Raw genomic sequence first — 15,997 nt, 5'->3', positions numbered from 1 at the left:
TAGCGGGCACCGAGATACCATCTTGGCCAAAAACTTTTAAGTCGAAAAAGAGGTATAAATCTGTACAAAAGCCAAACAGATTTATTGAACTTGTAAAATGAAAATTGTTTTTCATAGTGATTGGGTGTATGAATTTTAAATCCGTTCCCACAAGTGGTTACTGAGATACCAGCTTACATTTAATAACTGAACACAATCGGTACGCCGACGACAATGCAGACGCCAACCGACGAATGGGCGAGCCCAATAGCTTTAGCTCTACCTATTCTTCGAGTAGTCACTCTAAAATGAATTAAAAGTGCATATCGCAGTAAGCTTTCATCACAATATTTCTTTCTGTCAAATTATTTTAACTTCGTTTTAGTAGTATAAAAGTTATCAACATGAATAATAATTTGAGCAGACTGACCAAATGGAACAAAATGATTCGAATATGCACCTCAAAACACGTTTTCCCGGACTATGATACGTTACTTTATATACCTTTGTATAGTCTATATCTTTGTATACCTTTGTATAGTCTTCTCCATTTGATTATAACCCTTACCCTGCTTAATTTCTATAATGAACTTGTCCATCTTTCAATTTGGACAGTACCATTAACTGTTAAAAGCGGTGCTTACCAAATAGATACTGAATGAGCGGCGGATAGTGCAGATCTACACTGGTCGTAAAGGCAGAATGAATCGTGCCAAGCATGATAAGGGTATTAAAGTTTTTTCTATAATAAAATCTGTAAAACGATATTAATAATAATTTGAAAAGGAATGTTAATATGCTATTGCTTTAAGTTAATGTAGATGGCATTTTATAAGTGAAAGAAAATAATGATAAAAATGGTAATAACTCAACAAGATAGAAGTAAATTATATTTTCACTTACAAATGCCAAATAAAAATTCATTTTTGACGCGGAGTTTGTCAGGTATTGGATTTGAAAATTGCATTTCCCTTTATTACACTTAATATAAAGTTGGTCGTCAAATGTCACCAGATAAGAAAATTGTACAGACAGTCAACATAAGAAAGCCCTGTTATGGTGCTTTATGGAAAAAAATCAATAAATATCATCATTTGTCACACCATTTTTCCGTCTTACTGCTACAATGAAATGTGAAGACGTTTGAAAAAAATAGCAAGCACCTATCGTGTAATGTGAAACTTATAGATTGAAAAGTATTAGATAGTCTTAATAACCACAAACTACATTTTAACAATTAAACTCTTTGTAAACCGAGTTATAAATATCTAGATCCATGCGCAGATATCTTTATAAACATAATAATAGAGTTAGTCACCTGTAACTACGGCATCGTATAGTGATACCTATTGAATAACATTGTACCCGGATATACCACTTTGAGCGTACTTTAATATATACATGTAGTTTTGAAGTGACTACGTATTATTTAAATTATCAATCAAAGTACTATTATAATATCAGTATTGTCTCTTTACATATCACACAAATTATATCCTTATGAAAGAATTTATTACTGTTGAATATTATAATCAAATGTTATAATCGAATGGGTTTCTTTTTAAAATAAAATTTTGACTGTAGCGTTTAAAATTTTATTCTTTTTCATAAAATTTTCTTTTCTTTCCTTGTTTTTATACACAGGTGGTTGACAAACATTCAGCTTCGGAATTTGTAAAACTCGAACATTTGCTTACTAAGAGGTAAAACAACACTTATCACAAATAAAAGATTTATCATATTCAATAAGTAGTTATAAGTATAAATGGAAAATCAAACTCACCTGCATCGTAAGCTGTTACAGTCAAAATCAAAATTAATATATTTATCACCATTATTGCTATTATACTTTTGTTTGAAAAATGGTTTTAACAAACTTGAAACGACTTAAGCATATAACACGGTTCTCATAATGAAGTTTCATATATTGATTACTTCCGTGTTTAAACGTCTGTGTTAAGGGTATATTGACACAACGTTTTTAATAGCTAGTCAGCGGACCATTTATTCAAAATATTTTAGGCTGAATCCTATCTATCAATCTATTTATACTGCCACGCCCTCTTTCCGGGTATTACGTGCTGGTGTGCGTCTGTGCGAGAGATTAAAAAGAAATGTACAGGAGGGTAGAAGTAATACTAATGTAGTTGTGAAGTGTTGAGAAATCAAGACGACAGTGTTATTAAAAGGAGGAGTATAATCAGTTAAAAGAGATTAAAAGCAGCATTCTTCGATTCCGTTGTTCAATACAGTTGCTGATAAAGCTACTTTATATGTATAGTATGATGGCAAATTTTCGTTCAGTACTGTAGATTTTGAAACAGTTGCGCCGGGTTTGTGATGATCACCAATAAATAGAGACTGAATTTCAAAAGCTCATAAGCACTAAGCACCTTTAGCAATTATATAATTAGCTAAGAATCACTTATAATCTTAAAGGCACTAACCTCAAGATCGTACGACAAAAACAAAAAAAAGATGTTTTAAATAACAGAACATTAATGTTATATTTCTAAAGAATGCTTTAAAATTTGGCGCAGCGGTCTGAATTTGATTTCCGACTTCTTGATATTTCAAATTTTAGATAATATAGAAATAAAAACTCATGTTCTTAATAGGACCAACTTTTATTTTAAAGAAAGATTATTTTAGCCAAATTTTGGAGGTCGGTGCATGTAAAGATAATACCGTCTAACAATTTGATATGGAATTCACGCGAATATAACCAATTAAACTTAAGTATTACGAAGCTGTGCTTCGCTGCTGCAAAACTTAATTTCAATAAAAGACGATAAATGATCTTTGTCCAATATCTAAGTAACTGTTATACTGAAATTGCACATTTCTGAGAAAATAAATTTGTTCCAAAAAATAAAATTGCAAACACATAGTTAATTTTGCAGTATTAACTTATTCTTTATAGAGGTGCAAACAGTAAAAAAAAATTTCCTTTTTTCTCTAAAATTGATCTCGACAAGAATAAGAAATAGAAATGTTTTGGTAAGAGCGAGTTTAGGTCACCACAAACCGGTTTAAGCTCCCCAGTGGTGGTTTTGCCACTGACCGTTCCAAGGTGGTGCCCATCCTTTATTTATTTGTTTTGTTCTTGTGTTTGTTTTGTGTGAGTGCGTGTGTTGGTCGTGTGCGCGTCCGCGTGCTGGGTTTATATTTGGGGAGGCAGCGTTTTTAGAACGTGGCTTTCCGTGTTGGATATTTATCCTTATCTTTTGCAAACATGTTTGCATACTTGAGGGCGTGTGCTTTACAACTGGTATTTGATAACATACAAATCTGACTAAGAGGTGACACTTCGCTCTTCGAACGGATTAAAATGTTTGCTGTTAAACCACTGTAAATGTAAATAAATGACTTTTTGGTTTTAAGTTGAGTTTAAAGCCGTTATTTTTGGGCGACTTGTGGTTTTCCACTTTTAATTATTTTAAACGTTAGCAGTATTACAGAGGCGCGAATGATATCATTTTCAACAACAAGAATGATTCTACAACGTATATTGTTTACATCTGGCGATATTTTGCTTTTTGATTATTATACTATGCCACGGAAATGAAGATTGCAATTTGGTTTCATATATACATGCAACAGCACATCTGTTTCACTGGTACATTTAAATGAAAGGATAAATACTAGTAATTGCCTACTTATGATTGTGCTATCCTTTCCATTTTGTGGAAAAAGGGAAGTATCTCATTCGACGTTCATTGTTACAAGGTGCAGAACGATGACCCAACGTGGCTATAATAAAAACAAATTGAACTTTCCGATTTCAGGTCTTGTGCTATTTACGATCAATTATGTCAACTATCAATAATATCATGTACATGTAGCTTTATTAAGCATGTCAAAGAATTCCACCTACTTCTTTATTCATAAGCACATATACGTTACTGCACACTGAAACAAACTATTTTTGCACACATGTCAATATAAAGCCGAATCAGTTGGATTGGAAAGGGTAATCCCCATATTTTAATTGCGCAAACATTTACAAATTAATCTATGCATTGAGGAAGTGATTATGCGGTTTACATTTTCGCTTTATCATGATCAGGCTCAACAAACCGAGCCTGCAACATTTTCGTTTTTGTCGTGTTGAGCGACCTGTGAAGTTTCCACTTTTTTCTATTTAAATCAAATAACAAAAATTAATAAGTGTTTGGCAAACACTTAAAGTATGAAAAGATATATAAAATATATGAATATAATATTTGATATATATATTTGACATATAAAATGCATTCTACTCTATAAGGAGTTAGATATTTAGTCATCTAACAACATAATTTAGCCGCACCATGCGAAAACCAACGTAATACATTAGCAAACAGCATGGATCCAGACTGGCCTGCGCATCCGCGCAGTCTGGTCAGGATACATGCTGTTCGCTAAAGGTTTCTCTAATTGCAATAGGTTTTGAAAGCAAAGTGCATGGCTCCTGAAGCTTTTTGCAAGAATTATGGTCCCTTTTGGACTTAAAAATATCAGATTTATTGGTTAAGTTTTATATTAAGATAAAGTTTTCTCCTAAACTATCAAAGCTATTGCTTCGAAACTTGAAACACTTGTTCATCATTATAAGCTGACTCTGTACAGCAAGAATTATAACTCCATCCTGCTTTTTGCAAGAATTATGGCCCCTTTTGGACTTAGAAAATTAGATTTCTTGGTTAAGTTTTGTGTTAAGGTCAGTTTTTCTCCTAAAGTATCAAAGCTATTTCTTTTAAACTTGCAACACTTGTTTACCATTAAAAACTGACTCTATACAGCAAGAAACATAACTCCATCCTGCCTTTTGCAAGAACTATGGTCCCTTTTCGACTTAGAAAATATCAGATTTATTGGTTAAGTTTTATATTTAAGTAAAGTTTCCTCTTAAACTATCAAAGCTATTGCTTTGAAACTTGCAACACTTGTTCACCATCATAAGCTGACCCTGTACAGCAAGAAACATAACTCCATCCTACTTTTTGCAAAAATTATGGCTCCTTTTCGACTTAGAAAATATCAGATTTATTGGTAAAGTTTTATATTTAGGTAAAGCTTTCTCCTAAACTATCAATGCTATTGCTTTGAAACTTGCAACACATTTTCACCATCATAAGCTGACTCTGTACAGCAAGAAACATAGCTCCATCTTGCTTTTTGCAATACTTAAGGCACCTTTTGGACTTAGAAAAAACTCTGAGCTGTTATTTGCCATTAAAAGCTGACTGCGCACAACAAGTACCGTAACTCTGCATTGCTTTTTGCAAGAATTATGGCCCTTTTTGGACTTAGAAAATCATGGGTAGGACAATATTTGTATATACACAGACATTTCTTATTTCTTTTCTTTTTTTTTGTAACAGCCTTACAATGTTCGCATTTTTATATCATGTGTTATTATGTTAACTTTACTTTAGTCTATATTTGTTATTACCTTATGTGACATAAGAACAATCCAACGCTTTCCCGTACTTTTCGCACAAAAGACTTTTTAGGGTTTTAGTGCGCGGATAACAAATAACATTTATTCTTTTACCACTTTTACATAATTTTATCTTAGCTTATTCTCTGTTCATTGTACTATATACTGCTTATGCCACTAAGAATTAATTTGTTCATAATACATTATTTTTATTCATGTCTTTCAATTTACTATATATATTAGGGTGTTTTTTACATTATTATGTTAGAGGACCATATGTTAGACTGGCTATAGCTGAATATGTTATCCTCTTTAAACAAGGTTATTATAATTATAATAATTATTATTTATTTGGAGCTAATTATGGTGGAAACTGTCACAGTTTTATCGATTATTTACCTAATAAAGACAACAGTTTATGCTCTCGTGATAACCACCCTAGTGTTCATCATAAAGAATCTTCTTCACTTAATTATAAGGTATATTTAAATTTTCTTTTGTGATCAACAGATATCAGCTCCTACTGATTAAGAAAAATCTTTTATTTCATGCTTTTCAGTGGTTTACTGAAATATAATGGTAGATTATATCCTGGTAAACCCACAGTGAAATTTATCAAAATATAATTTTCACTGTGCCGGACTACTTTCTTCCCCCAATTGGACACCTCTCTATGTACATGTATATACATGAGGTGACAGGTTGGTTGTAGTAGCTTCCCTTTGTTTACATGTTTGTAACAACAACAACAACACCTGTCAAATCTGACGTCTGCTTTAGTATACAATCAAGATGTCTGTAGAAGAACTGGATCCAGAGGTCTTGAATGACATTTTCACAAATTTCTTTGACCAGGAGGAATATGGAGACTTTCAGGTTGCAGACAGGAACTTTAGACAAGTAGATGCTGACCAGTTTCTTAAAGAAAATGAAAATAAAAATACCCAAAAGAAGACAGAGAGTGACATAGAGGATAATTGTTGGTTTCGGTGTAATATCACGTTATAATTTCACCGAGTGGGCACCAAAAGTGATATTTTCACGAGTGGCACAGCCACGAGTGAAAATAACAACTTTTGGTGTTCACGAGTGAAATTACCGTGATATTACATCGATACCAACAATTTTTCTGTTTATTTTATGTCTAAAACTCTACTTTTGTTGTGTTTATTTCAATAAGATGTCGAAATCTGCGGGAAATTTTATCAGGAAGCATCGCAAAGATGACGTCATTTTAACGACGTCATCGTCATATTGTTTCCGGCTTTCAGTACGCTCGGTAAACTTTTTGACGTTAATCCGGGTATCAGATTTGATAATTTTCACTGAGTGGCCAGTGAGTTTATCAGGATATAATTCACCGTTATATTTCGATAAACCACCGAAAAACATAAAATAAATGAAGTTATTCTTCTCTTTTCTGATGTCAAAAAATGAAATGAGAAAACCAGAATACATTCCCCCATATCAGCTTAATTCATTACTGTGTGAATTTATCTTGGGTGTTACCAAGAAAGATGGCAGGGAATATGAGCCTACAACTTTGCGGGGCTTTATAAGCTCTGTTGACAGATATCTAAAAGCAAGTGACAGCAATGTTGCCATATTCAAGGACAGAGAATTTTCCAAAACACGAGCTGTCCTTTCAAGAAAACAGCAACAGCTGAAAGGCCAGGGACTTGGCAATAAGCCGAGAGCTGCAGAAACCATGACAGAGTCTATCATTGACCAGATGCATGAAGCCAGGACACTAGGTGACTACACTCCAAGGTCTTTGTTACACTCCATGTGGTTTGTATGCACAAACCATTTTGGAATGCGGACAGGCAAAGAATGCCGTGATCTCTGCTGGGGAGATATTCATCTTAGAATGGACGAAACTTCTGGTGAGGAGTATCTTATATATGACCAAGAGAGACAAACCAAAACCAGATCTGGTTCAAATCCTCGGGACATTAGGTACGTTTCAATTGCATTTTTATTTAATGGCTTTATTACACTCCCGCAACGTCGAACATGTGATAAATAGCGGATATTACATGAGTGTCTTTTCATATTGAATTTATTAAACTCGTTGAATAAAATGATAAAATGCGAGGCTCTACCGAGCATTTTATCAATTTTATTCAACGAGTTTAATAAATTAAATGTCGAAAGACACAAATGTAATATTCTTTTCATCACATGTTAGCTATTCATGTCGAAACATCAAAAATTCAACTTTCTTTTACTATACAAATAAGTCAATTTGTCCAGCGTCTCCTATACTGTAAACGACGTCGACGTCAAAGCGTTATTACACTAGTGTATTATCATTTTTATTTAATGGCTTTATTACACTCCCGCAAAGTCGAACATGTGATAAAGTAATTTAATTCATATACAGTAGATCTACCATAATTTTTGTGTTGTTTTTTTTCAGTGTCACTGAATGAGCACTAAAATTAGTAATTTCAAAATTTGTGTCACAAATTGAAATATCTCATTCTTCCACTGATATTTCTTTTCGGTTTATTTCATGCACAAAATGCTTTAAATAATTGTATTTTTGATACCATCTTAAAATATCTTTAAAATTGCACAAGCTTTCCTTGTGAAAATGTGAAATCTGTGAAATAAAAAAAAAAATATATGTGAAATCTGATATTACAGGAGTGTCTTTTCATATTGAATTTATTAAACAAGTTGAATAAAATAATAAAATGCGAGGCTCTGCAGAGCATTTTATCAATTTTACTCATCGAGTTTAAAGGCACTGACCTCCAGATTTGGATAAATAATATTTTTTCTTTCAAATTGAACTTTGGTCATATTACGAACATTAGAATATGAGTTTTTGTTTCTAAAATAATTTACAAGAGGGCCATGAAGGCCCTGTATCGCTCACCTGACCTATTGACCTAAAGATCAACAAGAATAACATTCTGACCAAGTTTCATTAAGATATGGTCATAAATGTGGCCTCTAAAGTGTTAACTAGCTATTCCTTTGATTTGACCCCGTGACCTAGTTTTTGACTCGACATGACCCAGATTCGAATTTGACCTAAAGATCATCAAGATTAACATTCTGACTAAGTTTCATGAAGATACAGTCATAAATGTGGCCTCTAGAGTGTTAACAAGCTTTTCCTTTGATATGACCTAGTGACCTAGTTTTTGACCCCATCTAACCCAGATTTAAACTTGACCTAAAGATCATCAAGATTAACATTCTGACTAAGTTTCATGAAGATACAGTCATAAATGCGGCCTCTACAGTGTTAACTAGCTTTTCCTTTGATTTGACCTGGTGACCTAGTTTTTAATCCGACATGACCCAGATTCAAATTTGTCCTAAAGACCATCAAGTTTAACATTCTGACTAAGTTTCGTGAAGATATAGTCATAAATATGGCCTCTAGAGTGTTAACAAGCTTTTCCCTTGATGTGACCTGGTGACCTAGTTTTTGACCCCACCTAACCCAGATTTGAACTTGAGCTATAGATCATCAAGATTAACATTTTGACAAAGTTTCATTAAGATAAGGTCATAAATGTGGCCTCTACAGTGTAAACTAGCTTTTCCCTTGATGTGACCTGGTGACCTAGTTTTTGACCCCACCTAACCCAGATTTGAACTTGAGCTATAGATCATCAAGATTAACATTTTGACAAAGTTTCATTAAGATAAGGTCATAAATGTGGCCTCTACAGTGTAAACTAGCTTTTCCTTTGATTTGACCTGGTAACCTAGTTTTTTAACCTACATGACCCAGATTCAAACTGGACCTTAAGATCATCAATATTAACATTCTGACCAAGTTTCATGAAGATACAGTCATAAATGCGGCCTCTACAGTGTTAACAAGCTTTTCCTTTGATTTGGCCTGGTGACCTAGTTTTTGAACCCAGATAACCCAATAGCGAACACGTCCAAGATTTTATTAAGGGTAACATTCTGACCAAGTTTCATTAAGATCGGGCCAAAATTGTGACCTCTAGAGTGTTAACAAGCTTTTTCTTTGATTTGACCTGGTGACCTAGTTTTTGACCCCAGATGACCCAATATCAAACTCGTCCAAGATTTTATTGAGGGTAACATTCTGACCAAGTTTAATTAAGATCGGGCCAAAATTGAGACCTTTAGAGTGTTAACAAGCTTTTCCATTGATTTGATCCGGTGACCTAGTTTTTGACCCCAGATGACCCAATATCGAACTCGTCCAAGATTTTATTGAGGGTAACATTCTGACCAAGTTTCATAAAAATTGGGCCAAAATTGTGACCTCTAGAGTGTTAACAAGCTTTTCCTTTGATTTGACCTGGTGACCTAGTTTTTGACCCCAGATGACCCAATATCGAACTCGTCCAAGATTTTATTGGGGGTAACATTCTGACCAAGTTTCATTAAGATTGGGCCAAAAATGTGACCTCTAGAGTGTTAACAGTCAAATTGTTGACGACGGACGGACGGACGGACGACGGACGACGACGGACGACGGACACAGGGCGATCACTAAAGCTCACCTTTGAGCACTTCGTGCTCAGGTGAGCTAAAAAATCCTATTCAAGAAAAAAAGATGACCGTCTCGGCAATCGAACCCCGGACAACCACGGCAATAAAGACATTTTCCCGTCTTCGTAACCAATAAAGCTATTGAGGAATTAGTGAGTTATGATTTCAAAATACAGATTTTTATAATTGAGACAGTTTACCTGGAGTAATGCGTTACAAACGCATTTCGATTTTCATCGTAAAAAGTAGAAAAAACAGCAAATTCTAATGTGTTTCCGTAACATGATATAGTTTGTCAGTAATTAAGTTTTAACCCTTCTTAAGAAATATAGCATTTATTTCCAGATATCTAAAAAATCTTTTAGTAGACTAGTAGAATGATCTGGAGGCCAGTCCCTTTAATAAACTCAATGTGGAAAGTCACAAATGTCATATTCTTTTTTCCCCACATGATAACCTTCCCTGGCGAAACATCAAAAATTCTACTTTCTTTTACTAGATTATATGAATAAGTCAATTTGACTAACGTCTCCTATACTATAAACAACGTCCACGCGTTTACTGAAATATAATGGTAGATTATTTGTAATGATAACGATAAACAACAAAACAGCTATCCAAACTGGGATTCGAACCCAGGCCTACTGCTACTTAGTAACAGCCGTCCTTCCGCTAGACTATTTGGATGCACAACTGTTGTATGTTGCTACAATCACCATTACGATTTAGAGTTTTAGACTTGCATTTTTTCTGTAAAATGTCTGTCAAAAGGTTAGAGACTGTAATAAAGATAAATGTTTTAATGATGTATAACAGTGTAAATTTCATTACTTCAGAGGTACAAAACCCAAAGCCTATGCCACTGCTGACGCCCAGAGAGATCCTGTACATCTGTACAAGCTGTACAGCCAGAAACGACCGGACGAAATGTGCAAACCTGACAGCCCATTCTTCCTTACACCAAATGATAAACCACAGAGATGCTGGTTCAAAAAAACCCCACTTGGAATAAATAAACTTTACAACATTATGAGAGACATGAAGGCTGAAGCAGGAATTGAAAATCCCAGAATAACGCCTTACAGGTGTGCATATTATACATCTATATTCTTATTTTATGCTTTTCCATGGTTTATCTAGATATAATAAATGAACAGCTGAAAATATCCTGATATAGCAACGTTTTATAAGCCTGATTTTATAGCCGATATTGTTCTGAGTTCCAAACTGAAAATTTTTCCCCCCATTTTTCTGCAAACATTTTCAATTCAGAGCTTTAAAACGACAGTTTTACTGGAATGTCAAGTACGTAAATTATAAGCCGTCATATGGATACTAAAACTTTTTCCGACAATCAAAAAAATTCAAATCTGACATCTATTGATCTTTTCTTTCCTTTTCAAATTCATTTCTGAAAAAAAGAAACACCCTAAAACTGTAAAATATCTACTTTTGAAATACCCTTACCAAAGTCATACCTGCATAAATTCAGTATATTTAAAGTAGTTTGATAACAAGAATCTTCAAGTACTTATCAGACTGTAAGCCCAGGCCTCCAGATAATTTTTCATGCAATTAGTGTTTCAATTCTTTGTTTTTTCACAACCAAATTCAATCAGTATTAGTTTTGCATCGCAAACATTTAATCTTTCTTAGTTAGTTTTTTTTTTTTTTTTTTGCTGGAGGGAGTGCATCTATCATTTTTTGTCTGTTTTCAATGACTTTAGTAATTTTTCTGTTACGTTTTAGTATTTCGCTATTCATCATGGGCTATTTCCAACCAGAATCAATGACATTTGTTATGATGTCCGGTACAATTCCACCTGCGATTTCTTCATTAAGATTTTTTCCGTTCTTGTCATAAAATTAACCATAGAAGGACATGCACTGTCAGTTTGATGCTTTGCTCATCCTCGCTTTCTTACTGCCGACGTCATATTCGCAATTTCTTAGAAGGTGATATCATTCTAGCAAGCTAATAAATGGCACGATTAAGATTTTATCGCTGACTTGAATTAGCCGTGAAATTAAGAAAATTTTAGTAATAAGTTCCCAAACATGGTTTATCGTAGAATAACCCGTGTTTTCTGTGTTCTTATGCGTACATGTAAGAATGTATCAAGAAGGCCGTATTATTTTAAATACTGTTTCGCATAAGAACGAAAAACTCGTGTTATTCTACGATAAATCACACTTGGGAACTTGTTATTTCGATTCTAACACTACATACTAGTATCAACAGTGTAAGAAAAAAACTACTTTTTACAACCGTGCTATGCACCTGGATCGGTAACGTCACTGCACGCGAGTGGTTTATTTAAGAAATAATATATCTCATCGGTGATTTGTCGCTGAATAAATCACTGTTTGGAGTTCAGATGCGAAGGAATTATATCACGAGGGCGGAGCCCGAGTTGTATAATACTACGCAGCTGAACGACAAACACTGATTTATTCAAGAGCAAATCACTAAATGAGATGTATTATTTTGATTCTAACACGTTACCAAGGACGGGACACCTGCACTTTACCAGTACGCACATTAAATAAACACTCCCCATTTATTCTTATGGGGGCTACTGCCCCCACACCCCCGTTTTTTCTGTTTTCTTTTAATGAATAGATTATTGTTACAATTTATTTAAATGATTGTAACGAGCACATCCTACCTTTTACAATCCTAGCAAAAAGTGCGTACCAGTAAAGCGCATTCTAGCCCCAAGGACTTTAAAGTACATCTTTGCCGGCATTCATTAATTATTTGCCCGTTTTCAATCGGTTTCTTTCTAGCGCGCTGCTACGCCGTTTGACGCAATAATTGTGACGTCAGAACAGTGAATTGTTGTTTGATAATTCACTGATTCCAGCCTTCTTTGTTTAATAGTAAAATGAATCGGATCGTGTTAGAATGCAGAATGAGAATAACCCGAGAGCCCTCCCATGTCAGCCAACTTAGAAAAACGAACTTATGCCTGCATACTTATTCTAAAGAAAATGCACTTGTACAAAATAATTTATGCCTTCAAATAATTTCATAGGTCAATGATATGAAAATTCCATTCATTTTTTTTTTCAGCTCCAGAAAACATCTGGTTCAAACTCTAAACGATGCTGGGGTCCCTGCCAACCAAATCATGCAAATTTCTGGTCACAAGAATGTGAATTCTATAAAACAACTACAGTAAAATCAACAACGACCAGTCGAGAAATATTTCTAAAATACTGTCGAATCAGAGAAATGAAACCAACCTTCAAACTCAAGGAAGTGGTGCTGCCAGTGCTCCGGAGCCATGGACTGGGCCTTTCGGATCCAATCGCTCTCGCAGTCTTTTTGCAAGCAGCACTTTCCACGGACCTGTGACTTTCAATTTCCACAGTACATCTGTATCGGAAACACTGTCACAAATGTCCACAGTTAACGTAGGCCGAAGTAATGCAACTGCTGAAAAGTCCGTTTCCAACATGCTCGATTCGCCAGTTGCCACTGCCAGACCATTCAAACGAATAAGAATGATTCCAGAAAGTGACAGTGACTAACTGTAACACTCACGACACGAGAGTTTACATATAAGTCCATTTAAAATCCCACTGTTACACTGTTCGTATTGTTTCTCCAGTTATTTGTTCTAACTGTTTACCGATTGACTGAAGTAAAACAAAATGGCGGACTCGAATTTTGACAAGCGCAAGTGCGCGTATCTGCGCGTATGAATTTCACACATTGTTTGTTTAAATATATCTGAAGTTACATGAATAAAATTTTTGAAGTACCAAATATATTATTTATATCCCTTACAAATAAATTAATCTCCTTTCTTCTGTTAGACAAAACACAACCTGGACCAAATTTGTAGAACTATTTGGGACGCATAACACAGCGCTGACAGTCGTAAACAGTGGGGCTCCCTGCGGGGGAATTTTTAAAAAGTAAAACGATTTTATAAAAGAAACCACTGAATAAGCATGAAATAAACAGAAAATTTGTTTGTTTCGGTGAAAGATCGAAATTTATTTCATCTCGTGAACATCACATGTTAATATTTTCACTCGTGGCTTCGCCACTCGTGAAAATATTCATGTGATGTTCACTCGATGAAATAAATTTTCGATCTTACACCGAAACAAACAAATATCCTCTATATATTTTAAATAGTGACATTAAGGATTTTAACATAGTCAAAGTATGAATAAAATGTAATAGGTATTGCATTTAAAATAGTAATTACGAACATGTTAGTTTGAATTTGTAAGTGGGTCTTTGAAATCATATATCTGTCCTGCATTCGTAGTTGTATCGATTTTATCGTTTAGTCTGGATATGGGATAAGCATATATCGTAACAGTCGAACAATGAAGACAATTTGACAATGTATGATTATTTTAAAACTTCCTGAATGCACAGCGGAAATATAGTGACAAAAGCTTTACAATAATGTTATCTGATAAAGTTAGGGGCGTTTCGTTACTGCTTCAATTCTTGATTTGTCTTGATAACCGAGGTTTATTTGGTAAAAAAGTATGACTTTTAAAGTTATGTTTGATCTGTTTATTTAATAATGATATACTGAGTAATGAATTAGTGTGGCGGTACTTCGGTTTGTATCGTTGAAACCTTTAGCTCTACCCTGTTCAATATAGAAGTTGGGTGGTAAAATAAGAATTTGAACTTTTCTGTTTAAAGATATTTGTAACGAAATTGGGCTGTATAAGGTATATTCAAATACACCAGTTAGGATTGAGACCTGTGAATTTTCAATCAAAGGTACCAGTGACATGAAAGTGGTTTGAAATTTGGGTTCATTCAAATAAACCAGGCTCACCTTGCTAGGCAATTGTTGGGACAATGTTGAAATGCTAACAGGCGTAATGAAATAATTAAATCTTAGCTGAATGTATGAGTAATGGTACCTGACACAGTTGAAAGAACCTGTTTATAATTACAAACAGGGTGTTTTTGTGCATTTTATCACGTAACATACAGAAAAACATTATCTGTTTGTATAATTTTGTGAATTATTTTTGTTTTCGTGTCAATGCACAAGCTATTATTTCGTTTTGTATTGACGTAATACTTTGTATAATTCTAAAGCTTTTAGATTAATGTTTAGTGTCATTTTATATATTGATTTATTAACTTCCTTAACATTCAATATCTTACAGCAACTGGAAATACCCTCGGTGTATTGCAATTATAAACATGATACTAAAGTAAATATTTGCTACATTGAGCTAGACTTCATAGCGACTTGGTAAAATTCCGCCATAGGTGTGAAAGGTCCTGGGTTCTATTCCCGTTGAGGCCTGAAGCCTTTTTAGCCTGTTAAATATGTTAGGTCAAAACAGATTAACTAACAGTGCAGAAACATTTCTTTTAACAAAAGAAAATAAGATACAGGATCGGATGTCTTTGTATTCTTTCAATGGATGTAGGTGCAGATGGGAAATATCCAGCCGTTTCTGCGGTAATGAGGCTCCACCGAGTTACCGCGTAATCAGATATCGAAGAGCCAGATATTCCCATGCGCAATTATAGCCAGTGATAGAATCATTTCTTGAACGTCACATTCAACAAACAACACTAAAAGTAAGACCAAACGGATGACTTGCTATATAGCCTTTTTTTCTTGTATCAGCGTACTTAATTAAACGAAGCGCTGGAAATCAACGTACTTAAAGAGGAAAGACGTCGTGACCGGGTATTAGTGTATCATATTCAACGTAATGTTACGTAACGTTTTTAAGCGAGATTATATACTTTAAGGAACGAAGGGGAACCACCAAGGTATTTGATTTATCCTGTTTAATGTACTACATAAATCTTCTGCATAGATGTAGTCCTTTATACGTCATCTAAACCACAGGGGTCCTCTTACAGCCCGGGATATAAAATGAAGTTTTCCAGCACCAGTAAAATCACCGGAAACCCCAGTCTATAATGCAAGAAATATAAATGTATATATATCATTTTGGCTTCACGTTGTGGCGACTTTCTAGCTTTTGATGGTGGAGGAAAAACAAAGGTGCCATTTCGTGCATCATTTCATCAAAGGCGGGCAACTTCTGCGAGCCCATTATGTCTTCCTCCAATAAAGAATT

The 15,997-nt window shown here is 34.4% G+C and overlaps 1 protein-coding gene across 1 annotated transcript; it reads left to right on the top strand.

Annotated features, from left to right (window-relative positions):
* The first annotated feature begins 6,474 nt into the window (after positions 1-6,474).
* LOC123543280 (uncharacterized protein KIAA1958-like) lies at positions 6,475-13,086 on the top strand. Its single transcript, XM_053535376.1, has 3 exons — positions 6,475-7,363; positions 10,738-10,986; positions 12,978-13,086. Exons 1-3 carry the CDS (start codon positions 6,804-6,806, stop codon positions 13,084-13,086), a joined length of 918 nt encoding a protein of 305 aa, XP_053391351.1. The 5' UTR covers positions 6,475-6,803.
* Positions 13,087-15,997: the final 2,911 nt, after the last annotated feature.

Source organism: Mercenaria mercenaria, unplaced genomic scaffold (genome assembly GCF_021730395.1).
Source record: "Mercenaria mercenaria strain notata unplaced genomic scaffold, MADL_Memer_1 contig_4739, whole genome shotgun sequence".
Lineage (NCBI taxonomy): Eukaryota > Metazoa > Mollusca > Bivalvia > Venerida > Veneridae > Mercenaria > Mercenaria mercenaria.
The sequence above is the reverse complement of the archived record's forward strand: the minus strand, read 5'-3'. Positions and strand labels throughout refer to the sequence as shown.

Bases quoted from the DNA above. Each gene is read 5' to 3' on its own strand.
- LOC123543280 (XM_053535376.1), top strand. From the start codon at position 6,804: ATGAAGTTATTCTTCTCTTTTCTGATGTCAAAAAATGAAATGAGAAAA. The intron at 7,364-10,737 runs GTACGTTTCAAT...TCATTACTTCAG, and splicing joins TCAAATCCTCGGGACATTAG to AGGTACAAAACCCAAAGCCT. The intron at 10,987-12,977 runs GTGTGCATATTA...TTTTTTTTTCAG, and splicing joins CCCAGAATAACGCCTTACAG to CTCCAGAAAACATCTGGTTC.